General features: G+C 42.8%; 1 protein-coding gene across 7 annotated transcripts in view; it reads left to right on the top strand.

Annotated features, from left to right (window-relative positions):
* Positions 1-19,688, top strand: part of Dlg3 (discs large MAGUK scaffold protein 3) — a 51,417-nt gene that overhangs the window by 14,679 nt on the left and 17,050 nt on the right. For all 7 annotated transcript variants that reach the window (XM_026784742.1, XM_026784743.1, XM_013350518.2 and 4 more), the window contains one exon: positions 12,178-12,292. In XM_026784742.1, the coding sequence (XP_026640543.1) occupies positions 12,178-12,292 (115 nt within the window). The remainder of the gene's footprint in view (positions 1-12,177; positions 12,293-19,688) is intronic.

The raw sequence follows: 19,688 nt of genomic DNA, 5'->3' as shown, positions 1-19,688 counted from the left end.
GATTTGCATTCCCTGATAGTAATGTTGAGTGTATTTCACAGGCTTATTGTTTGCTGCTCAGTTTTGCTCTGACTGGATTCTTATCCTGCTTATAGATTAACTTGAGAATAAATAGAAGGCCCAGCATGCTATTGGGCCATTGATGAGAAGGCACCTGAGGGTAACTAGCTTTCATTCTTTTTTTTTTTGTTTTTTTTCGAGACAGGGTTTCTCTGTGGTTTTGGAGCCTGTCCTGGAACTAGCTCTGTAGACCAGGCTGGTCTCGAACTCACAGAGATCCGCCTGCCTCTGCCTCCCGAGTGCTGGGATTAAAGGCGTGCGCCACCACCGCCCGGCTAGCTTTCATTCTTATCACCTGCTTGTGCTGCAGGGGTTTAAGACTTGAGTAAAGGTCCTTTAGCTAGAAATGCTGACCTGATGAAAAGATAGGGCCCACCTTTTTGGAGTCAGGTTATTGGGATATAATTCACATGCCATGTTCGCTTGAAATATACATTTCAGTTGTTTTTACAATTTTCAGAAAAGCATTTTGATTACAATTTTAGGAATGTTTTCTTGCCTCCCAAAAGCCTTGACCCTAGCAGTCACTCCTTGTTTCCCCTTAGCTCTTTCCCTCCAGACAGCCCTACGCACCTTCTAATCTTTTGTGGGTAGTTCATATAAACCTTGCAATATGTGGCCTTTTGTGCCCAGCTTCGCTTAGTGTAAGCTTTTCATGGTTCCGTCATGTTGTGACACGTGAGGGTTCTTCAGTGTTTCCGAGTGGAATAATAGTGCAGTCTATGGTTAGAGCACATTTTGTTTTTCTCCATTCTTGAGTTCTCTTCACTTCCCCACTCCTGCGAATACTGTGTTACAAACATTCCTGAAGAAGTTTTTGTGTGAACAGATGTTTTCAGCTTTCTTGGATTCACACCTGGGAGTGAAGTTGCTATGGGTCAGAAGGTAACTGCAGACTTTGAGGAACTGCCAGACTTTTTTCTCAAAGTGATTACACCCTTTCAGGCCCACCCAGTTTTGTAAACTTAGAAGACTGAGTGTGAAGCTTTCCTTATGGTTTTGTTCCCTGGCGCTGCATGTGTGTTTGTGTTGGGCTTTTCTGTATTCCGTGTTTCTGTAGCCCAAGGACATGGTAGTGAGATTTGGCACAGCATTTTGAACCTAGCTAGGCAGGTGCTTTCTTGTCCTTGCTAGGTGGTGTGAGTCAGAGTCCTAGGAGCTTTGCTGTTAGTAAAATATCAGATCTTCCTGCCAGGTGGAATGATTACCATAATATGTAGTAATGAAAATGGATTATTTCTTAATGTAATTATAGAGTTTGAGGGTTTCTTTTTTTAATTCATTGTGTTATGTGTTGAAATCTTGACCCTGATATTGACACTGTTGAAAAATACTTTAGAATTATATTTCACGATAGGGATAATGTTCTGTTGCTCTAAACAGAGGAATAGAAGTCGAATAATTTGGGACTACCATTCCCCTGAAATTAAAACAATTGTCTTTGCTGACCTTGTGTAAGAATACATGCAAACACATGTACATCCCCACACATATATCTGTTAGCTCAGTGGACACTAGACTTATACATATATGATATAGCGATAATATATCTATCTACATCAGAGAATCCAAGCTCCTGAGAGCTACTTCTGAGTTTTTCTTTAAATGGATAAAAGTCCTTGACGCTTAGACTTAGTTTTCTAATGTCTAAAGAGAGGATATTATGCAAAATGACTGGTGATATGTTTTCTAGCTAAAATTCTGTATTTAGATCAGTGGAAGTAAGTTTTGAATTCAACTATGAATTCTTGCTTGTATCTATCCACTTATTAAATCACACTGTCTTGAACTAATAGCTGCCTTGCTTTGATAAAGGCTCCTGTCCATCCTTCTTTCTTGCGATAGGCTTTTATCATCTTGAAAAAGGCTTCTGTTTACTTTTCACTCAATTCACAGTTTCTTTAAAAGCAAAGGCCCCAGAGATTTTTTGAATTTTCTGCTTGACAAAATTAAGTGATGAAATAGTTTGTTAGATTAAAAAATGAAGATAAACATGTTTTCTATAAATATGTACTTTTAGGATTTGGACTTCAAAAGAGAGAAAGAATTTTGTAAATGTGGGGTTAAATTCCAGACTGGATTTTCTAGTGTTTTCTAAGCACCCTGAGAAAGAAGTTGTAAGCACTAGTCGGCCTCTCTCAGTAGACAGGTTTACTGCTTTGCGGGTTAGGAAAGTGTGGCTGTGGGGTATGCGGATTTCAGTAAGGCACTCGGTTCCTTGTTTTTGGCTAAAATGGCTGGGTTAGAACAGTTATGTATGTGTTCATGTGGATCTGTTTGCATCTGTTTGCTGAGCTAGGAGCAGTGTAATATAGAAATTTCTAGTACAAGCATACCCTGGTTTTGTCCATAGAACGCTGTTGGTCTGTTCAGTGTGCCTGCTTACCAAAATCCCTTAAATTTTATTCCGGGATATAAAAATGTTAGATATACATTTATAGACAATTGGAAATATAGAAAATACACAGTCAAAAAAATTCAAATCACCTGTCAAATCACCTACAGGGATAATCCTTGGTTTATGTGCATCTTCGTATATTTCTTTTCAAACTTTATGTATTTATATTTTATCTATCATTTAATGTGTCTGTAAGCTTTTAAAAATTATATCATTAGATTAAGGTAGTTTTATATTCTTTCTACTATTTCAAACCACATCATGAATATTTTCCTAAGTCATTATATATGATTTGAAAAAATTATTTGAAGTTGTTAAATAGTCCCTCGTGTGTGCCATAGTTCAGGTAACCAGGTAACCATTCTTCTGTTATTGACTGTGGATACTTAGTTTTTCTCCCAATATTTGTTCTTCTAAAATACTTTGATGAATATCCTTGTGCAAGGTTTCTATGAATCTATAATTATTTCCTGAGAATATGTTCCTTTAAGTGGAATTATTCATTTAAAGGATATGAACATGTTTAATGCTTTTGATGCATTTGTTTTTCAAATTAGTTTTTACCTCTGCAAGCAGTATAAGGAAGGTTCTCCCTCCAAGATTCTCACTAATGTGGATTAATTTTATTTTCATTCTTTTGGCAGTTTTATACATGCACATAATGAATTTCAGTCTTTTCCACCTCCCATTACCCTCTTTTATTTCCTCCCCTCTTCTGCTGAACCCCTTCTTCCCAACACATTCCTCACCTACTTTCATGTCTTTTTGCTTGTGTGCCCCCACTGGGTTTAATTAGGGTTCCTTGCATGAACATAGGTGGGAAGTTATTTACCAGAGCAAGGGCAACTTATCAATTACTGTACCATTAAAGAGAGTGACAGCCCTTCCGAGCCACCATTAATTGGCAATAGCCGCTTGTGGGACTGGAGCTTCATGAGCCCCTCCCCCTTCCATGATGAAACGTTGATGGGCCTCCCCAATCTTGTGCAGGTCTTATGTAGATAAGCAGGGTTGCAGTGAGTTTGTGAGTGAAATCACAGTGTCTTTTTTTTTTTTTTTGCAACATACTTCCCCATCCTCCAGCTCTTCTATTCTTTTCCCCCCATCTTGATCTGGCCAAGCCATGGAAGCAGGTGATGGTGAAAATCCATTTAGGGCTAACACTTTACCATCCCTTTTTCTCAGCACTTCCACCAATTTTGAGTCCCTTCATTAACCACCATTCAATTCATTAAGAAGCTTTTCTGATAAAAGCGGAGAATAACACCGATCCATGGATATAGACATGAGTGTTTAGTCGGCTCTTTGACCGCATGTCCACCCAGAAAAAAATGATAGAGCCTATGATCTATAACCATCAGCTCTTGACCAGGTTTACAGTACAAAGCTTGAATTCCCTTGTGGGCTGGTCCTCAAATCCACTCACAAGAGTTACTTACCCCACAAGATTCATGCCATCATTGCACCAATGGGTACATCTTGCCAGGCTGGTCATTGTAGTTTACAGGGTCACAGAAGTTGATGACTTCTCTTCTAGTAGCCTGGGTAGCACCCTCTAGCACTATGAAAACTAGCCAGCTAAAGAGGAAGCTGCCAACTCAGTTCCAGTTTAATTTCTCCATGCCCTGTGACCAAAGTATGTGTACCTTCAGTAGTAGGATCTTAACCTCTAGTTCTGGTGGGCAGCCAATAACAGGGCCAGTAACCTTATTTCAGTGCTGAGAATCAAGTCCCAAGACTTTACGTAAGCTAGTAAGACTCTTTACTACTGAGCTATACTCCTGACCCTTTTTGTTTGAGATGGTGCTGCTGTGTAGTCTAGGCAGACTTTGAACTCAAGCATCCTCCTGCCTCAGCCCCCCCATGTGCTGGGATTACAGCTTCCATCCAGTGTTTCCCTTTCATTTATTTGGTCTCTGTTGGGAGGTCTCGAAGGTACTTCCCTATCTTGAGAGAAAATAAATACCTGGCTGTATTTTCTTCTGGTTATTTAATGTTTTTGTTTCATATTTAAAGCCTTACCTTGCCTACAGTTTACTTACGCTGTAAAGGAGACAGGTGTTCTTTCTGTTCCAAACTGTAATGAGTCATTTCATTCCCATTTATCAAGCACTCCATTTCCCCACTGTCTTAAATTTCCACCTTTATTATAAGCAAATTTATTTTATATATTCATAATTTGGATTTGGGGTTTCTTATTTTCTTCTGTCACGTTTTACCTGGATTATCTTATTGTTTTACTGAGAGATTACCTAAAAGCAACCACAGATATTTTAGCAACTACAAGTTAGAGGGATCTTTCTCTAGGTTTCTTTTTCTGTTTCTGGCCTCCTTCTACAGAAACTGAACCTAAAAGAGATTCAGATGATGCTGTAGTAAAGATGGTCGAAGAGCTTGGGATTCTGTGGCAGTGTTACTGTGAAGGGAGGTTGAGATTAGATTGTTGACCTGGTAAAATACAGAAATTGGTTACATCAATTTAGATTGGCAAGCTTCATCATAAGCTGTGTATATTTTGGTCATTATGAGGTAGCATCACCATTAAGTAAAAATTTGTTCTGAGAATGCCTATTTGGTACTGAGAGCAGGGTAAAGGTAGAATTCTGCCTTTATTCTAAGGTTTTCTGCAAGAGGTATTTTGCTTTGGGTAACCTTTCTATATACTTTGACTTGTGCAGTAAGGGAGCCAAACACTTTGTTAATCTTTCATTGGAACATGCTATGTGAAGTTTCCTTTGAAGTAGGGAGAAGGCCCTATTTGAAGCTTTTACCCAATGTGAATACTCGCTCTTAGCTTGATGGATGCAAGGCACTTTTGTACTCATTTCAGACCAGGTGACTGAGTGTAATAAAACCTTTAGTGAGCATAGCACTTTCACCCAAATGGCTAGCTCTTCCTACATCCTCACTAGATGCTTGTGAGACAGACATGTAGACAGGTACACAGAAACATACACACACACACACACACACACACAGACACACACACACACACACGTACACATGCACCAAAACAAAACGAAGCAAAAAACTAACCACCCAGTTTGTAGGGATAAACTGGAATTTTTATGGCATGCTTACACAGTGCATCTTGTTTTCTGTTTTTTTCTCAGCATACCTCATGATGCTATCAGAGCCCTGGCTAAATGTGCGTATGGCTGAGAAAGTACATTGTGACAGGGCACAGATCAGAACAGGTTTCTGTTTAGGGCTAGTCATCATTTCAACCACTGTTCTAAGGGTAGACCTGGAAGTAGTTTTCCTTAAGCAGTATTTGTCCATATGGAAGCTGTTTGTCACTTGTGCTTTCTTACATAGCCTTGAAAATTTTTTTGCAATTTATATATTTTGCTTTTTTAATTCAAAGAGTTTGAGGCTATTTGTAGATTTTTAGATTTTGTTAAATTAGCGTAATCCTAGATTTGATTCCTTATGAACCTCGCTGATTATTTTTTTATAATCATAGTGTTATAATTAGAAGAGACTTTCAGAATTGTTTAGCTTTAGAGATATTGGATTCTTTAAGTAGTGGGCCCATAACCCAAAGCTTCTTGATTAATTGTGATTCAGAGAAGTGTACTTTCTGGCAATTCATGTATGCTGTACTAACAGGTTTCTTGTTACTGTTCTGTTGAGAATGGTATCACTATAGTTCAAGCTGACCTGTAACTCACTGTGTAGCTCAGGCTAGCCTTGACATTGCAGCAGTTCTGTGCCTCACCTTCCTGAATGCTGAGATTACAGATGTGTGTCACCATGCCTGGCTTGCTAACAGGTATCTTGATGCACTTATTTTACCTTCAACTCCATTCATTTATTTGGAAGACAGAAAGGGCTAGAGTGTTCCCATAAGTGCTTGGAGTTCACACACATCCCAATGGTTCATCCTCCAAAGACAACCATAAAAGGCTGAAATGACTTACATTCATCAAATCTGTGCCTCTCTGTGGAGCTTGTAACTTTGTTTCCACCAGTGCTCTAGAATTTTTCATAATTGGTGAGTCCTTAAAGCCTTTGGGAGTCTCCACAATGGCAAACAAAAACTATGTGAGTTTCATATCTGAATGGCCATACTTCCATAATGACGGATAAGCTTTTTGGATAGCTGTTTATTCATTTTGAACATGAGCTAGGTAGGATTCAGCCATGCCTTTCCTACTCAGCATTTTGTGGGGCCTCAAGGCCAGAAAGTTCTAAGTTCTCTCTCTATTCTTCCTATGGACTTAAATGTTACTCTCCTCAGGGAGAACTTTGCTGAGATCTACCGCTACAAGTAGATTGGGGCACCCTTTCTAAATCTCCCTCTACATTTTTATTTATTACAGTTTTAGCAGTTGTAATTGAAATTGCAGTTAAATAGTTTTTGTTGATATGATTGTAGTTTATGGAGACCGTTTTGATTACAGCTAACACAGTGGCACGCAGTAGACACTTGAATAAATACATGAATGGATAAAACTCCTACGGTGATAAAAGAATGGTGTTGAAGGGCAGAAAGAAGGTTTGGCTTTAGGCAGTGGAGCAGTCCTTGAATGTTTAGTTCAAATATCAAGGTAAGATTCTTTAGTTGCTGTGATCATAGATACTTGGATGGTGAGGTCTAGAAACTGAAGTTTCATGGTGACCAAATAAGGATCTAAAGACCAGTTAGTACAATAGAGCAGTGGCCCAGAGAAAAGGACACACTGTGACCTAAGTCAAAACAGGGCAGGGCTGGGGTAGAGATCAAACATTCTGACACTGGTGTGGCTGCACATACTTGTAGTTCCAGCCATTCAGGAGGTCGAGGGTGGAGGATCATTTGAAGCCAGGATTTTCAGCAGGCTTGGGTGATAGAGTGAGACTGGTCTCTAAAGAAAAGAAAACGGTAGAAAGGCAATGGTCAGAAAGCAAGAGGTAGGTTGAGGACATGATGTGATCAAGAAGAAAGGTCAGAACTTGGGAAACATGTTGGCTGTGCACAGGAAAAGTGGGGGTGTCAGTTATAGTATTGGGACATTTTATTGTCAGGAAAGAAAGGCTTGGGTTTTGAGCCTAATGCTAGAGTACTAGCAACTACACCCACCAGTAGAGCAGCTCTTTCCATTATTGTGCAGAGAACATTCTACCTTCCTTTTGTCTCTTCCTTTCCATACTTCATCTTAGTCAGAAGGTCAGGAAATGGTTTCTGTTCCAGAGTAAAATCTTGCCTTTACTTTGCATTACTGAAAGGCTCATTAAAGTCTATTTCCCAAACAAAAGATCAGTCTGTCCTCAAAGGTAAATTTTGCCTCTACTTCTGCAGAAACCAAAAAGCTTCTGGAAGCCTCCAAATATCATTTTATTTCCACAGTCAGAAGGGCTTCAGAATGTTAGGGTTCCATTAAGTAGTGACAAGCAAAAATTTGCTTTTTTGTAGCGCTGAGATGAAGCTCAGGGTCATATGCATATAAGGCAAATGCTCTACCACTATCCTGTATCCTGAGCCCTGTGATTTGGATGTGCAGTGATTGGTCATTTGACTCTGAACTTTCACTTTGGGAAATCTATACTTCAGATGGGTTCATACAATTATAATGCAACATTGATAGCAATATTAAAAATTATTATGTGTGTGTTAGTGCACACCTGTAATCCCTACACTCCGGAGGCTGAGGCAGGATTGCATTGAATTGAAGGCCAGCCTGGGCTATACAACAACTGAACACTAGGCTATCCTGGTTATATAGCAAGACCCTGTCTCAGTGAGCAAATAGTTTTAAATGTACATTGACCAGGATATGGCTGAAGAAGATATTATGGCCTCCACAACATGCAACACTTTGTGGCCATTAATATATATGAGGTCTTATATTTTTGTAGTGAATGTGAGCAGGTTTCTATGACATATCAGAGAATAAAAAAGTATGTGTGTGAATCTGTGTGATCTGTGAATACATGGATATAAAAGATGTATGGAGGTAAGCTTGGATGGTCACATAAGAAAAATACTAACAGTGGTTGCTTCTGAATAGTGGAAAGAGGAAACCATACAGAAATTTCAAAAGAAGAAAGTGGAAACATTTTTTAAAGTCAGAGGCTGGCCTGAAGCCCAGTGGTAGGGTACCCGCCTTAGCATACGTGAAGTCTTGGGTTTGACTCCCAGTGCTGCAAAATGTTTAATGAATCATGTGTTACTTTTGTAGATTTTTTTTTGCAGTTGAAAAAAGGCGTTTATTGGGGGGGGTGAGAAAACACACATGCAACATACAAAGCAGGGTGAGGACTCAAAAAAGCAGAAAAATCCCACTATTGTTTTTTTTTAAACTTTCCAGAGCTGGGCGCACACCTTTAATCCCAACTCTTGGGAGGCAGAGGCAGGTGGATCTCTGTGAGTTCCAGGCCAGCCAGCGCTACACAGAGAAACCCTGTCTTGAAAAACCAAAAACCGAAACAAAACAAAAAAAAAAAAGAAAGAAAAGAAACCTCACATTAGGCAATGGCCTCTTTTGCATGGTCCTTTTTTGTGGATTTGAGATTGTATTGTCAGGTTTATTTGGGGGAGCACCCAGTCCTTCTTGCCATGCCTTCCTTTGAAAGCTTTCTGAAGGACTGAAACCAAACCGATTCCCTCCCAGACCAGCAATTTCCAACTTGATGGGGCATGGCAGTTCCTTGATGCTTTTTGGAGGTCAATCCCAGGGCTCAGCTCTGTTCAGTGACTTTTGATCCAGTGTATCAGAGGTTGGGTAGGGGGGGCTTTCCAGAATTCTGATCTTAAGGCCTGCTATGTATGGTCCTTGAGAAACCCTCTTTCTGTACTGGTTTCTATTTGTGCCCGTTCTGGCTTCTTTCTCTCTGTGTGATTAGCATTGGTAAAAGGGAAGGAGGAAGCAAAGGATGACTCATCATGGATATCTTTGTGGGTCACAAATGGTTGCGTTTATCTGAATGGGAAAAATGAATAAAGTGCAGTTTAATAGACTTGAGATTTTAGTAATAGGTGGTGCTTCTTTAAAGTAGCCTATTTGAAGTGGGGCCTCTCAGAAGGAAGGCTGGCCAAGTAGCTTCCTACGCAGTGACTTGGGCCTAAGAGATGCCCTCCAAATAATGACTGCTTTACTGGTAAGTGGAAGGGAAGGAAAAATCTTGCGAAGTCTTGCAATTGAGCTGTTCTTTTAAGTGACGCTTTTGTCATGGGGAAATATTTAACAATACTAAGAGTCACTGTCTTAAGTTCATTCCACATGCTTTTTGGTTGGAATGACCTTTTGTCTTTGTTCTGTACAAAGTCTGTTAACCAGTCTAGCATGTAGCTTACTTCTGCCTTGCATGCAGAAGGCCTCTGTTCCCTCCCTAGCACTGCTGCCCTGTTAACTCAGTGCCCAACAGGGGGTTATTAACACCCTAAAGGGTGTTGGGCAATCTCAGTGGCTCCCAGGAGTTACCCTCTAGAACCAAAACATCACCTCTCCCGGAACTGTAGTTAGAGACAGGTGTGAGCTGTCGCGTGGGGGCTGGGAACCAAACTCTGGGCTCTCCACAAGAGCAACCTGGTACTCTTAATCGCTGAGCTATCTCTCCAGCCCCTCAGTACTTTTTTTTTATTACCTTTGAAAATCATCTGTGAAGCTGGCCCCATCAGTTAAATAAATCATTTGCTTTATTAGTTTGATAAGAGATGGACACAGTTTTCTAAATTGTCCCTCATTTACTCAACAGTCATTTAGCACAGGCTACTAGGTGCCTATGGACATTAGATAACTATCTAAATAGAAGCCAGAAACTGATAAGGAATGAAACTCTAGGGGGTTCATCTGAATAAGAAAAATTAATAACACAGCCTAAGGAACTTGAAAACCAATAACAGATTCCTCAAAGCAGCAACTTTGCTCCCCTTCCCTCTGTTATTTTAATTGGGTCCTCTGGTCCAGAATTATCAACCTTGGATTATGAGTTTTGAGGAAATGGTGGTTTGGTGGTTGTTTTTAAAGGATTTTTTGAAAAACACAGTTACTAAGCAACTGCTATGACCTGCTGCTGCTCAGTTAGAGTTCAGTGGACAGGGTCACCTCCAAAGAAGGCAATGCATAGACAAGAGCAAAACGCTTGCAGACAAATTGGATGTCATTTTGCTGTTATTGTTCTGAGTTTAGGGGTTGTGTTGTTTTACTGAGGCAGGGCCTTATTCTGTACTTTGGGATAGCCTGGAACTTATGAGCCTTCTGCCCTAGTCCTATGGGTGCTGTGATTATAGGTATGAGCCACTGTGCTAGTCTGGTTCCGGGTTCTGTGTATAGTTCTTTGGTTCATCATCACCAAGGACGTGCTGCCTAGTCAAATCTCTTGCCTGCAAGGTTCCTCCCTGAGTGAGCCAGAAGAGAGGGCCAGAAGGAAGGAGCAAGAAATGATCCCTGTTCAGGGTTAGAGGCTAAGCCCTGGGGTGAGGTCAGTAGCCTGTCTCTCTGCACAGCCCAAGGCGGCTATGACAAATCAGTCACCACCCTTTATGTTTAGATTAAGACGCCTTATTTATATTGATGTGCTGCCTTGTAAGTCTCAGAACAGGGACAATGTCCAGCTGCTGTGCCCCCTTCCCCCACATTTAATAGGTGAGTCAGTGACTCAGTGCTTCCTCCAGGATAGTAGGGACAGGAGTTAAGTAATGAGGACAAATCACCATAACACTCGGTGCGTGATGAATGAAATAACACACGAATTTAACCAGTTGCCTTCATTGATACCACTGTGAAGAAAACCAACTTTGAGAAGAGGTTATTTACCTGACTTTTAACTTCACTCCCTCCTCCCGCTTGGCTTCTTAGCATTTCCCTTTTCACCCAGCTGAAGGTCAGGTTGCTTTGCCCAGGGAGCTGAGGGAGGCGAGGGGGAGGGCAGGTGTTGGAGCAGGTGTTGTGTTTTCTCCCACAGAGTCACACAGACTAGGTGGGGTTCTTCTTGCCAGCCCCTCTATGGTGCATGAAAATGCTTTTGTGGAAGTTTTTCCCTGGAAGTGTTTTTAAGCAGTTGTCCAACCTTCAACGTCCAGTATAAATTTTGACAGCTTTTAAAGTCAGCTTGTCATTGAAATATGCCTTGTTTTCTGCCATTTCTATAGCCTGTGTCTCTCAGTATGCCCCATTTTACAAAGCAATTATAGACCTGAAAAATGTTGTGTAAGAAGACATTAGATTTAATGCTTGACAAATGATTGCAGTTTGTTTCTTTTTAGACTTTGTACTGGGATCCTCTATCTCCTCACTAAAAAGTCGTCCTGGGAAAGCTGTCCTCCTTACCTCACAGTGATTGAATAGCCGCTGGTCCTTTCCAGCCCCCCTGCCCTGCATCTCAGGGCCATCTGTTCTCTGCACTGGGCTTTTTGGGAAAGTCTCCTTGCCCATCTGCTCTCCTTCGGCCTTAGTGCCTGCTCTAAAGATTTATAAAGGCTACCCTGGAACCTCTTTCCAGTTGTTATTTTTTAAAGATCAGTGAGATTTTGAAGCAGATAAAAGCAGTTTCCATTTGACAAGCCCAAATGCAACATTTTTTTTCTTGGTGCTTTTTTCTCTGGGGGGGGGGGTTTGGTCTGTCTTTCTCAACCTGGGGGAGGGACTGTGCTTATCAAAGCAAAGATTCCACCTCCCGGCTGCTTTGAAGCTAAGTCTCCTGGCTTTGTGGCCACGGGTGTGCTGGCCCAGGGCTGGCCCAGGGAGCTCATTGGGTTCATTGTTTTCCCGTCTTTCCCCTTGTCTCCCTGACAGAGTACAGTCGCTTTGAATCCAAGATACATGACTTGCGAGAACAAATGATGAACAGCAGCATGAGCTCTGGGTCTGGGTCTCTCCGAACCAGTGAGAAGAGGTCCTTGTATGTCAGGTAAGTTGCCCCTCTGAGCACCAGGCCTAGCCTTTCTTGTCTAACTGGTAGGGTGGGGCTTGTGTACTCCCTGCACTAAAACTACACTTTGCACTGTGTGCTCAGGCTGTGTATTTTATGGTCAGTATCTCCTCCCTTCTGTGAACTGGTTTCTTCCTCTTCGCTCATGAATGAGTCAGTCAGTACGGGAAATGTTCAGTTTGCTCTAATTGTACAACTATTAGGTGATTGTTGCTAGTCAGCATTCAAATAACACTTGAATATTCAAAGCATGGTGCTTACAGTCTGTGCTTTGAGGGGAAAGCTTAGCATCCCCATCCCCTTCCACTTCCATATATTCACGATAGATACAAGGGTTTGTGTTTGAGCATATCAGTTATCACTGTTCTAGTACAGTGTCTCTTAAGAGACCAAAGAGCTGGCAGGTTGCTGTATTCTGCATGTTTTGCTGTGTCTCTATCCCCCTCTCTCCACCCGCTGCATGTGATTCATAGGACAAGATGGTGTATGCTCCCTAAGAAGAGAAAGGCAGGGACAGATGATCACACTGTACTAACTGATGAAAGCTATGTGGTGACATTGTCAAGACTGAGTTTTTGACCCTTGAGGGGTCAAAGTACAAAACCTTCAATTGGTAGACTGATAAGGGGGTTACTGAACTTTTCTTAGAATTAGGGGTAGTTTCTTTCCTGCCGGGCTATTGAGCAAAATCTGGCCACCAGTACATTGTTGCTCTAAAGGGCAGACACCTTATAGAAAGGTGGTGGGGTTACTTCCCAGAGCTCGAAGTAGCTCCAGGCTTATTTAACTGGTTGAACATTTTATGGTGGCCTCTGATACTTGCTGGAGGCGAGAAGGAGAGGCCAGTTGCCTGGTAACGTGACAATTATTGTGTCCTTGGGGTGTGAAATGACTGTAGCTAGCTGATGTCAATGCTAATTGCAGTTCTCACGTGCTCCTTTTCTTTTTCCACAGTTGGTTATCACTGACCCTGCTGCAGGGAGTCAGCCTAGGGAGCATTTTGTGCATCTGAGGCCCACTAGAGCCCTTTGAGCTCTTTTCTAAAGTGAACCCTGCACTCTGCTCTTTGTGGGTGGAGAGCATTTGCTGCATTCGCCTCCTGCTGGCAGCAGAAAAGGGTAGAAGAGAGGCTTGGCAAGGCCCAGCCATCCTTCCAGGTTCCCTCCTGGAGAAGAAAGGCCTGCTGGTGGTCACTAAAGCCCTTGCTCGGGATCTCCAACATGGGCAGTGGGTCTCTGATGGGGGGAACCATCATGTGCTATTACTCCCAAAAGTGGGGAATACTTATGTGACTTGGTCAGGATTGTTCCGTTCTGTGCTTCCAGCCCCCGCAGATGTGGCACTCCAGTGTGCGTGGGAAGCTCTCTTTAGGCAAGACAGTTCCTTCAGAGAGCTTTATTTTTAGATCTCTCCTCTCCGCCTAGCCTCTGCTAGTGCTGTCCCTGCCTGGGTAGGGAACCGGGCACTGGCTCTTGATGTGGAGCACCCTTGTGTGGCTCAGGCAAGGCATGCAGTGAGCTGGACTCTGGGAAGGAAGGGAAAGACCAGGACGCCCTTGCTAGTGAAGCAGTTTGATACAATCCGCTCCTAACCCTGCCTAGATAACTGTGTCCTCTGAGGAAAGGAGATAGGATTTAGAATAAGAACTGCTTATGATCACTAGATGCAACCAGGGGAGAAAGGATGTTTTATGGTTACAGCTGGGAGCGGGAGCCCCTTCCTGGGTTAGCCCGTTGGTCTGCCCGCCTCTGTCCCTGGCACAGTCCTACTGTACTCTTTCTTCTGTATGTGAACACACTAGCTTCTTTCGTGGCTGGTGGTGGTGGTGACTGGGGACTATGTTGGGACTTGGACTTAAGGTCTCACACATGCTAGGCAAGAACTCTATCACTCAGCCACATCTCGGCCCCTTTTATTTATTTATTAATTTTTAAAATTTAAGATATGCATGCTGACCTGTAAAGCGCCTTGTAGCCCCACATGGTCCTCTTGCCTCAGCTTTTTGAGTAGTTGGGATTACAGGCCTGCACAACTAGTTTCAGCTTGTTTCTTACATTCTTAATAAGAAAAAAAAAGCATTCCATTCATACCAATAGGTCCTTAAACTATTACCTCCTCTCTTCTTTCACTGCATTCTGTGGTAGGAAACACTAGTTCCTTAAACGATTACTATGACTGCATAGAAAAGCAAGTTCTTTAGTTGAACTGGGCAAACATGGGCTTAAACAGAGGAAAATGGGGTTCTTCTTTGTGTGTATGTGCGCTCAACTGTATGCTTGCATACCTGTGTGTACATGTGTAGGCCAGGCTGGCTGCCAGGAATCCTCTTGCCTTTGCTTCCCCAGCACTGGGATTATGGGCATGGACCGTCCTGACCGGCATCTTTCTGCAGGTGCTAAGGACTGAACTCAGGCCCTCATGTCTGCATACCAAGTACTTTTCTGACTGAACCATGTCCCTACCTTCAGGAATAGATTTCTCCACTGTTCTTAGTCCAGAAAACACGGTCTTAGGCAGTGTTGCCCCTAGAAATATCAACAAAGGAATATCATTTGCAAAAGCCTATCCTCCTAACATCCAGACTGGGAAAGTTTAGAGTCATCTGTACTCTCTGCTGCCACTTCTTCCGATCACTTTTTTCAGTGGCCTCGCATGACAAGAGAGCAGCTTTTCAGCCTTCTGAGAAACCCAGGAAGGCTCCAGAGGAGCCCTTGTCAGAGATCAGCAGTGACCTCAGCCGCCATGCTCAGTGACCGGTTCACTGGTTCTTTAGCACCAGTCTGACCTCTTCATCACCTGTGTTTCTCCAAGGGTCTTTCTTGCTGCTTCAAAGGCTCTGTCTACCTTGCTCAGTGTCTCTAAACACCTCGTTGGCTCTTGTCCTGAGATGGCAATACCATTGCCCCCCAAAGCTCTCTATCACACAGTTGTAGAAATGACCTCCAGCCCGCACAACCTGATGGACATATGCACAAACTAAAACCGCTCACCTCCTGCTCCAACAAACCGGGTTCTTCTCCCTCCCTCCTCCCAACGCTGCTGAAGTTAATTGCCTTACCTTGTCATGTGGAAAAGGGATTAGATTTGTTCTGTCACCCAGGGCATATTTCAGCTCACTGTAAGGAAGAATGCTCATAATCGAAAGTCTGCAAAGGAATGGACTGCTTTTTTGAGAGAAGATACTTGATTTTTTTTGGTCACTGAAGGGGTTATACAAGAGCCCGGGTGACCTTTTGCCCTGGGTGGTGCAGAGTTAAAGTTAAGGCAGTATTCTAGGCCTGTTCTGCACAGAAGCTTTCCGTAGTACACTGGCATCTTCAGCCACCATACGTCATGACCTTTATTATTCTTTTGAAATGTTTTCAAAAATCCTTTAAATAATGCTATATTATGATCCCATTTTGCATATGAGGAAACTGAGGCTTGACTCAGGCTGCTAAGAAGTTCCTAAATTGGAACTGAGTTGCACTGACCTTTAATAAAATGTAATTCTTTCTTAAATTTCCCCAGCCCACTGACTGATGGGAATTGGCTGGGTTGCTGGTAAAAATACATTCCTAGCTACCTCTTCTAGAGACTCAGGTCACTGCATAGTGAATTTTTTGGTTGTGGTTGCTATTGTTTGTTTGGTCAGTTGGTATTTCCCCCCTAGTACTTGGGGTTGATTGAACCTAGGGCCTCTTACCTCTGGGCTACATGCTCAGCCCTCTTTTCTTTTCCTTTGAGAGAGTTTCACTGTGTGAACCAGGCTGACCTCAATCTTGTGATCCTCCCACCCCAGCATCTCAAGTAGCTGGGATTACAGGCCTTTGCCACTAAGTCTGGTACAAAATGTGTTTTTAACAGTTAGAATGCTCAAGAATGGCCACTTTATGCCATGATTGACTCTTATTTTTACATCAGTGGAGCAACTAAACATTATGTTTCCTGTTCTGTGGAAGGCGGTAGCACAGAACTAATAACTTGAGCCGGTTGCTGGGGTAAATTCAGGGAAGCGGCCGTCTGTGCCTGTCCTGCAGCTCGCCTTTTACTCAGAGGGTGATGCAGCTGCACTTTGCAGTTCCGGGTTTCAGTTCGGTTGCTGTTTCCCCTCTTGACACTTTTTCCTTTTTCTTTCCTCTCTTCCCCTCCCCTCCCCTGTACCTTCCCTCCCCCCAGGTTCTATCCCCCTCCTGTTTGCACGGGTTTGCAGAGCTATTTTGAAGGAGGTAACTCCCTCTCATAGCTGCACTGAGGCTGTACAAGGTGAAACCCTGGGAGCTGCAACTGTTTTAACCATAGGGTGATGGGAGTTTTGAAGAGGGGCGCAGGAAGAAGAAGGAAAGATAACAGTGTAAAGCCACCAGGAACTTAATGAGAAAGGCCTTTCCACTCTTTTTATTTTTTTATTTTTTATTTTTGGTTTTTCGAGACAGGGTTTCTCTGTGGTTTTGGTGCCCGTCCCGGAACTAGCTCTGTAGACCAGGCTGGTCTCTAACTCACAGAGATCCGCCTGCCTCTGCCTCCCGAGTGCTGGGATTAAAGGCGTGCGCCACCATCGCGCTGGCTTCCACTCTTTACTGTACTAGAATAATCTCTTATTGGGTGAGTGTGATAAGCAGAGCCTTTTCCTGCCCAGCCTAGGGCTTTTGCTCTGCTACTGCAGTGTTTGCTGGTAGAGACTACAGAAATCACCTGTCATGCCACCGGCTCCCAATGTGCTGGCTAGGTGTTTAATTTAGGCCATTTGTCTGTGAAGGCCCACCAAAACTGCTAATTAGGTTAGCATTCCAGAGGTGACTTTGATTTTATAAATGAATGAATGAATGACCTTGGCCTCTAAAGGTTGCCAGGAGGCTCCAGAAGCGCTTCTGTAGAGGTAGCTTTTGAAATTCTGTGCAGCCTCAACTGGCTGTTTTCTTTGCCGCCTCAGGACAGCATTCTGGCAGTTTAGGAATTTTGGCCTCCTGGCTGGCCATCTTCCAGCCTTCTTCCCACTCGAAAATGGAGATCCTGTTGGGATCTGTAGTTTCCATTCAATGGGACAATGTTAGGATATTGGCTTGGTCATCAAAAGACTAGGGGGTGCTTCTTCCATCAACAGCAGGATACTTTTACCCAGTAGTGTTTGTTGAAGCCCAGCTTGCTTTATTCACTAATACGTTTCAGTAGTAGATGAAAATGCTAATAAGAAAATGTTGGCAGGCTTTACTGTCTGACAGAATTTGGGAGTGGCAACAATATTAATTTATTTTTGGAGGGCTAGGGGTCAAATATAGAGCCTCACATGGACTAGGCAAGTAGTTTACTGCTGAACTACACCCAGGTTTGTTAAAAGCACCAGTAATATATGGAAGTCACCAGTGCTACCAGTGGTGCTGGAACTGCATGGTTCCAAGAGCTAGTGCTAGTAATCCTGCTCATTCCATCATTTGCAGGGCCTGGGAACCCTGCATGGTCTCTATTGTGAGTTGTTGGTCCTTGAATATCTCTTTAAGTTTCATGGTTGCCTGTTTAGGTCTGGTACTTTTAGATAGACTAGAGATGAAGTCCCTGACCTGCTCTTTTTTGGAAGGTGCATCAAGATGACTGACTCTGCTAGCCACATTTGGTGCACATAGACACTCATACATAGACACTCTTATGAGTGTCTCCCTGAAAGTTTGACTTTAGAATTTTAGGATGTTCTTGGAAGCTACTGGAACCTTTAACTTTGTAGCAAGGTCAAGAACTGGTGTGGACTCTATGGGTTTCTGTGTTTGTGTTAGGCCAACCAGGCAATGGATGGGCTATTCAGTCTTTGGATTATATGTGCTCTAGAATACATAGCATTTTAGCAATGCACCAGGCCTCAGGTGCAGTAGAAGGGAAGCACAGCAGAACATGAAGGGATAATAATTTGAGGGTATCTGTAGGATGGCCTGGGCTCATCCACTTCACAAGCACTCAGAAGGGGCCCCTTCGGGGCTGGAGAGATGGCTCTTCCAAAGGTCCTGAGTTCAATTCCCAGCAACCACATGGTGGCTCACAACCATCTGTAATGGGGTCTTGTGCCCTCTTCTGGCCATATATACATAATAAATAAATAAATGAATGAATGAATGAATGAATGAATGAATGAATGGCTTTCTTGGTGATAATACTATGAAAACTCAAAAGGAATCATGGGAGAATTAATGGCAATAAATAGGGAAGGTTGCTACCAAATGCCTGGAATGGATTAAGAAGCAGGATCACAAAGCAGGGATGAGAAACTTGGGCTGGGCCATGGAGGATTTATGCAGGGGACTGAGGGAAGGCACACAACCCAGGCAAGACAGATGGCCTTCAGTAGGTCAGAAAATGGGCATGATCCTAAGAGAGTTCTGTAGAAGCAGCCCCTTGCCTTTGAGGCTCTTAGTACTAAAATGTTTGCTCTGTGTTGGGAAACCTGCCTAACCGGTTCCCTCCAATTAGTTGTGTTTTTATTGTATTCTGGCTTGTTAAGTTTCAGGTGCCACAGTGGGTGTGCGAGGTGCTTATGATTTCTCTGGATCTTTTATACTCAAGCTTCACAATTTAAGATCTGAACTGCAAAGACTTTCGCTAGGTAATCTGTTTGCTTAGAGCTGATTATATCCTTGCTTTCCCCTCCACTAGAGAAGGGTCAGCTGAAATGAGGATTGGCAGTGCTCCTCAGAATATATATTACCCCTGTGGATGGGCACATGCAAGATCTCTTTATAGATATTTAAAAGGTCACCTCTTAAACAATATAGCTTCAAGACGGTTGGAAACATTGTCTCCTTAGAGAAGCAGGCTGTGGCCTTCAGTGTTGGTATGCTACAGACCAGTCTGGGGCTTGAACTTATACACTCCTGGAAGCTCTATTCCTTCTCGTGCTGATGGAACAGCACCAAAGGCTTCTTTGTTGTGTGCTCTTATTTATTTTCCCAGGCCATATTGCTTAGCTTCTTCTCTAAACAATTCAATATTTTCTGCTTTGACCTTGATGATTGGAAAGTTGTAGGGGTACCTAGGATCTGTCTCTCCTTGGGGCTTTTTAGATACACAGCCATGGTCAGAGCTGGGAAGTCACCTTCTGCTGTCTACACAGAACACTGTGGCTATGGATTTGGGAGTGGGATTATTTTTGGAAGCTTTGGTCTTTCATAACATAGTGTTTCTTAGTGACCTCACTGATCATTAACTTAACCTTAACTTCTTAAAATTCTTTTTATTGAGCCAAAAAGATGGCTAGTGGGGGAAGGTGTTTCCCATTGAAGCCTGATGACCTGAATTTGATTGGCTGGATCCCACCTAAAGGTTAATTAAAGCAGATAACCAACCCCACAAAATTGTTCTGGGATCTCCATAATGTGCTGTGACATTCATTGTGAATAACAACAACAACAAC

Source organism: Microtus ochrogaster, chromosome X (assembly GCF_000317375.1).
Source record: "Microtus ochrogaster isolate Prairie Vole_2 chromosome X, MicOch1.0, whole genome shotgun sequence".
Classification (NCBI taxonomy): Eukaryota; Metazoa; Chordata; class Mammalia; order Rodentia; family Cricetidae; genus Microtus; species Microtus ochrogaster.
The sequence above is the reverse complement of the archived record's forward strand: the minus strand, read 5'-3'. Positions and strand labels throughout refer to the sequence as shown.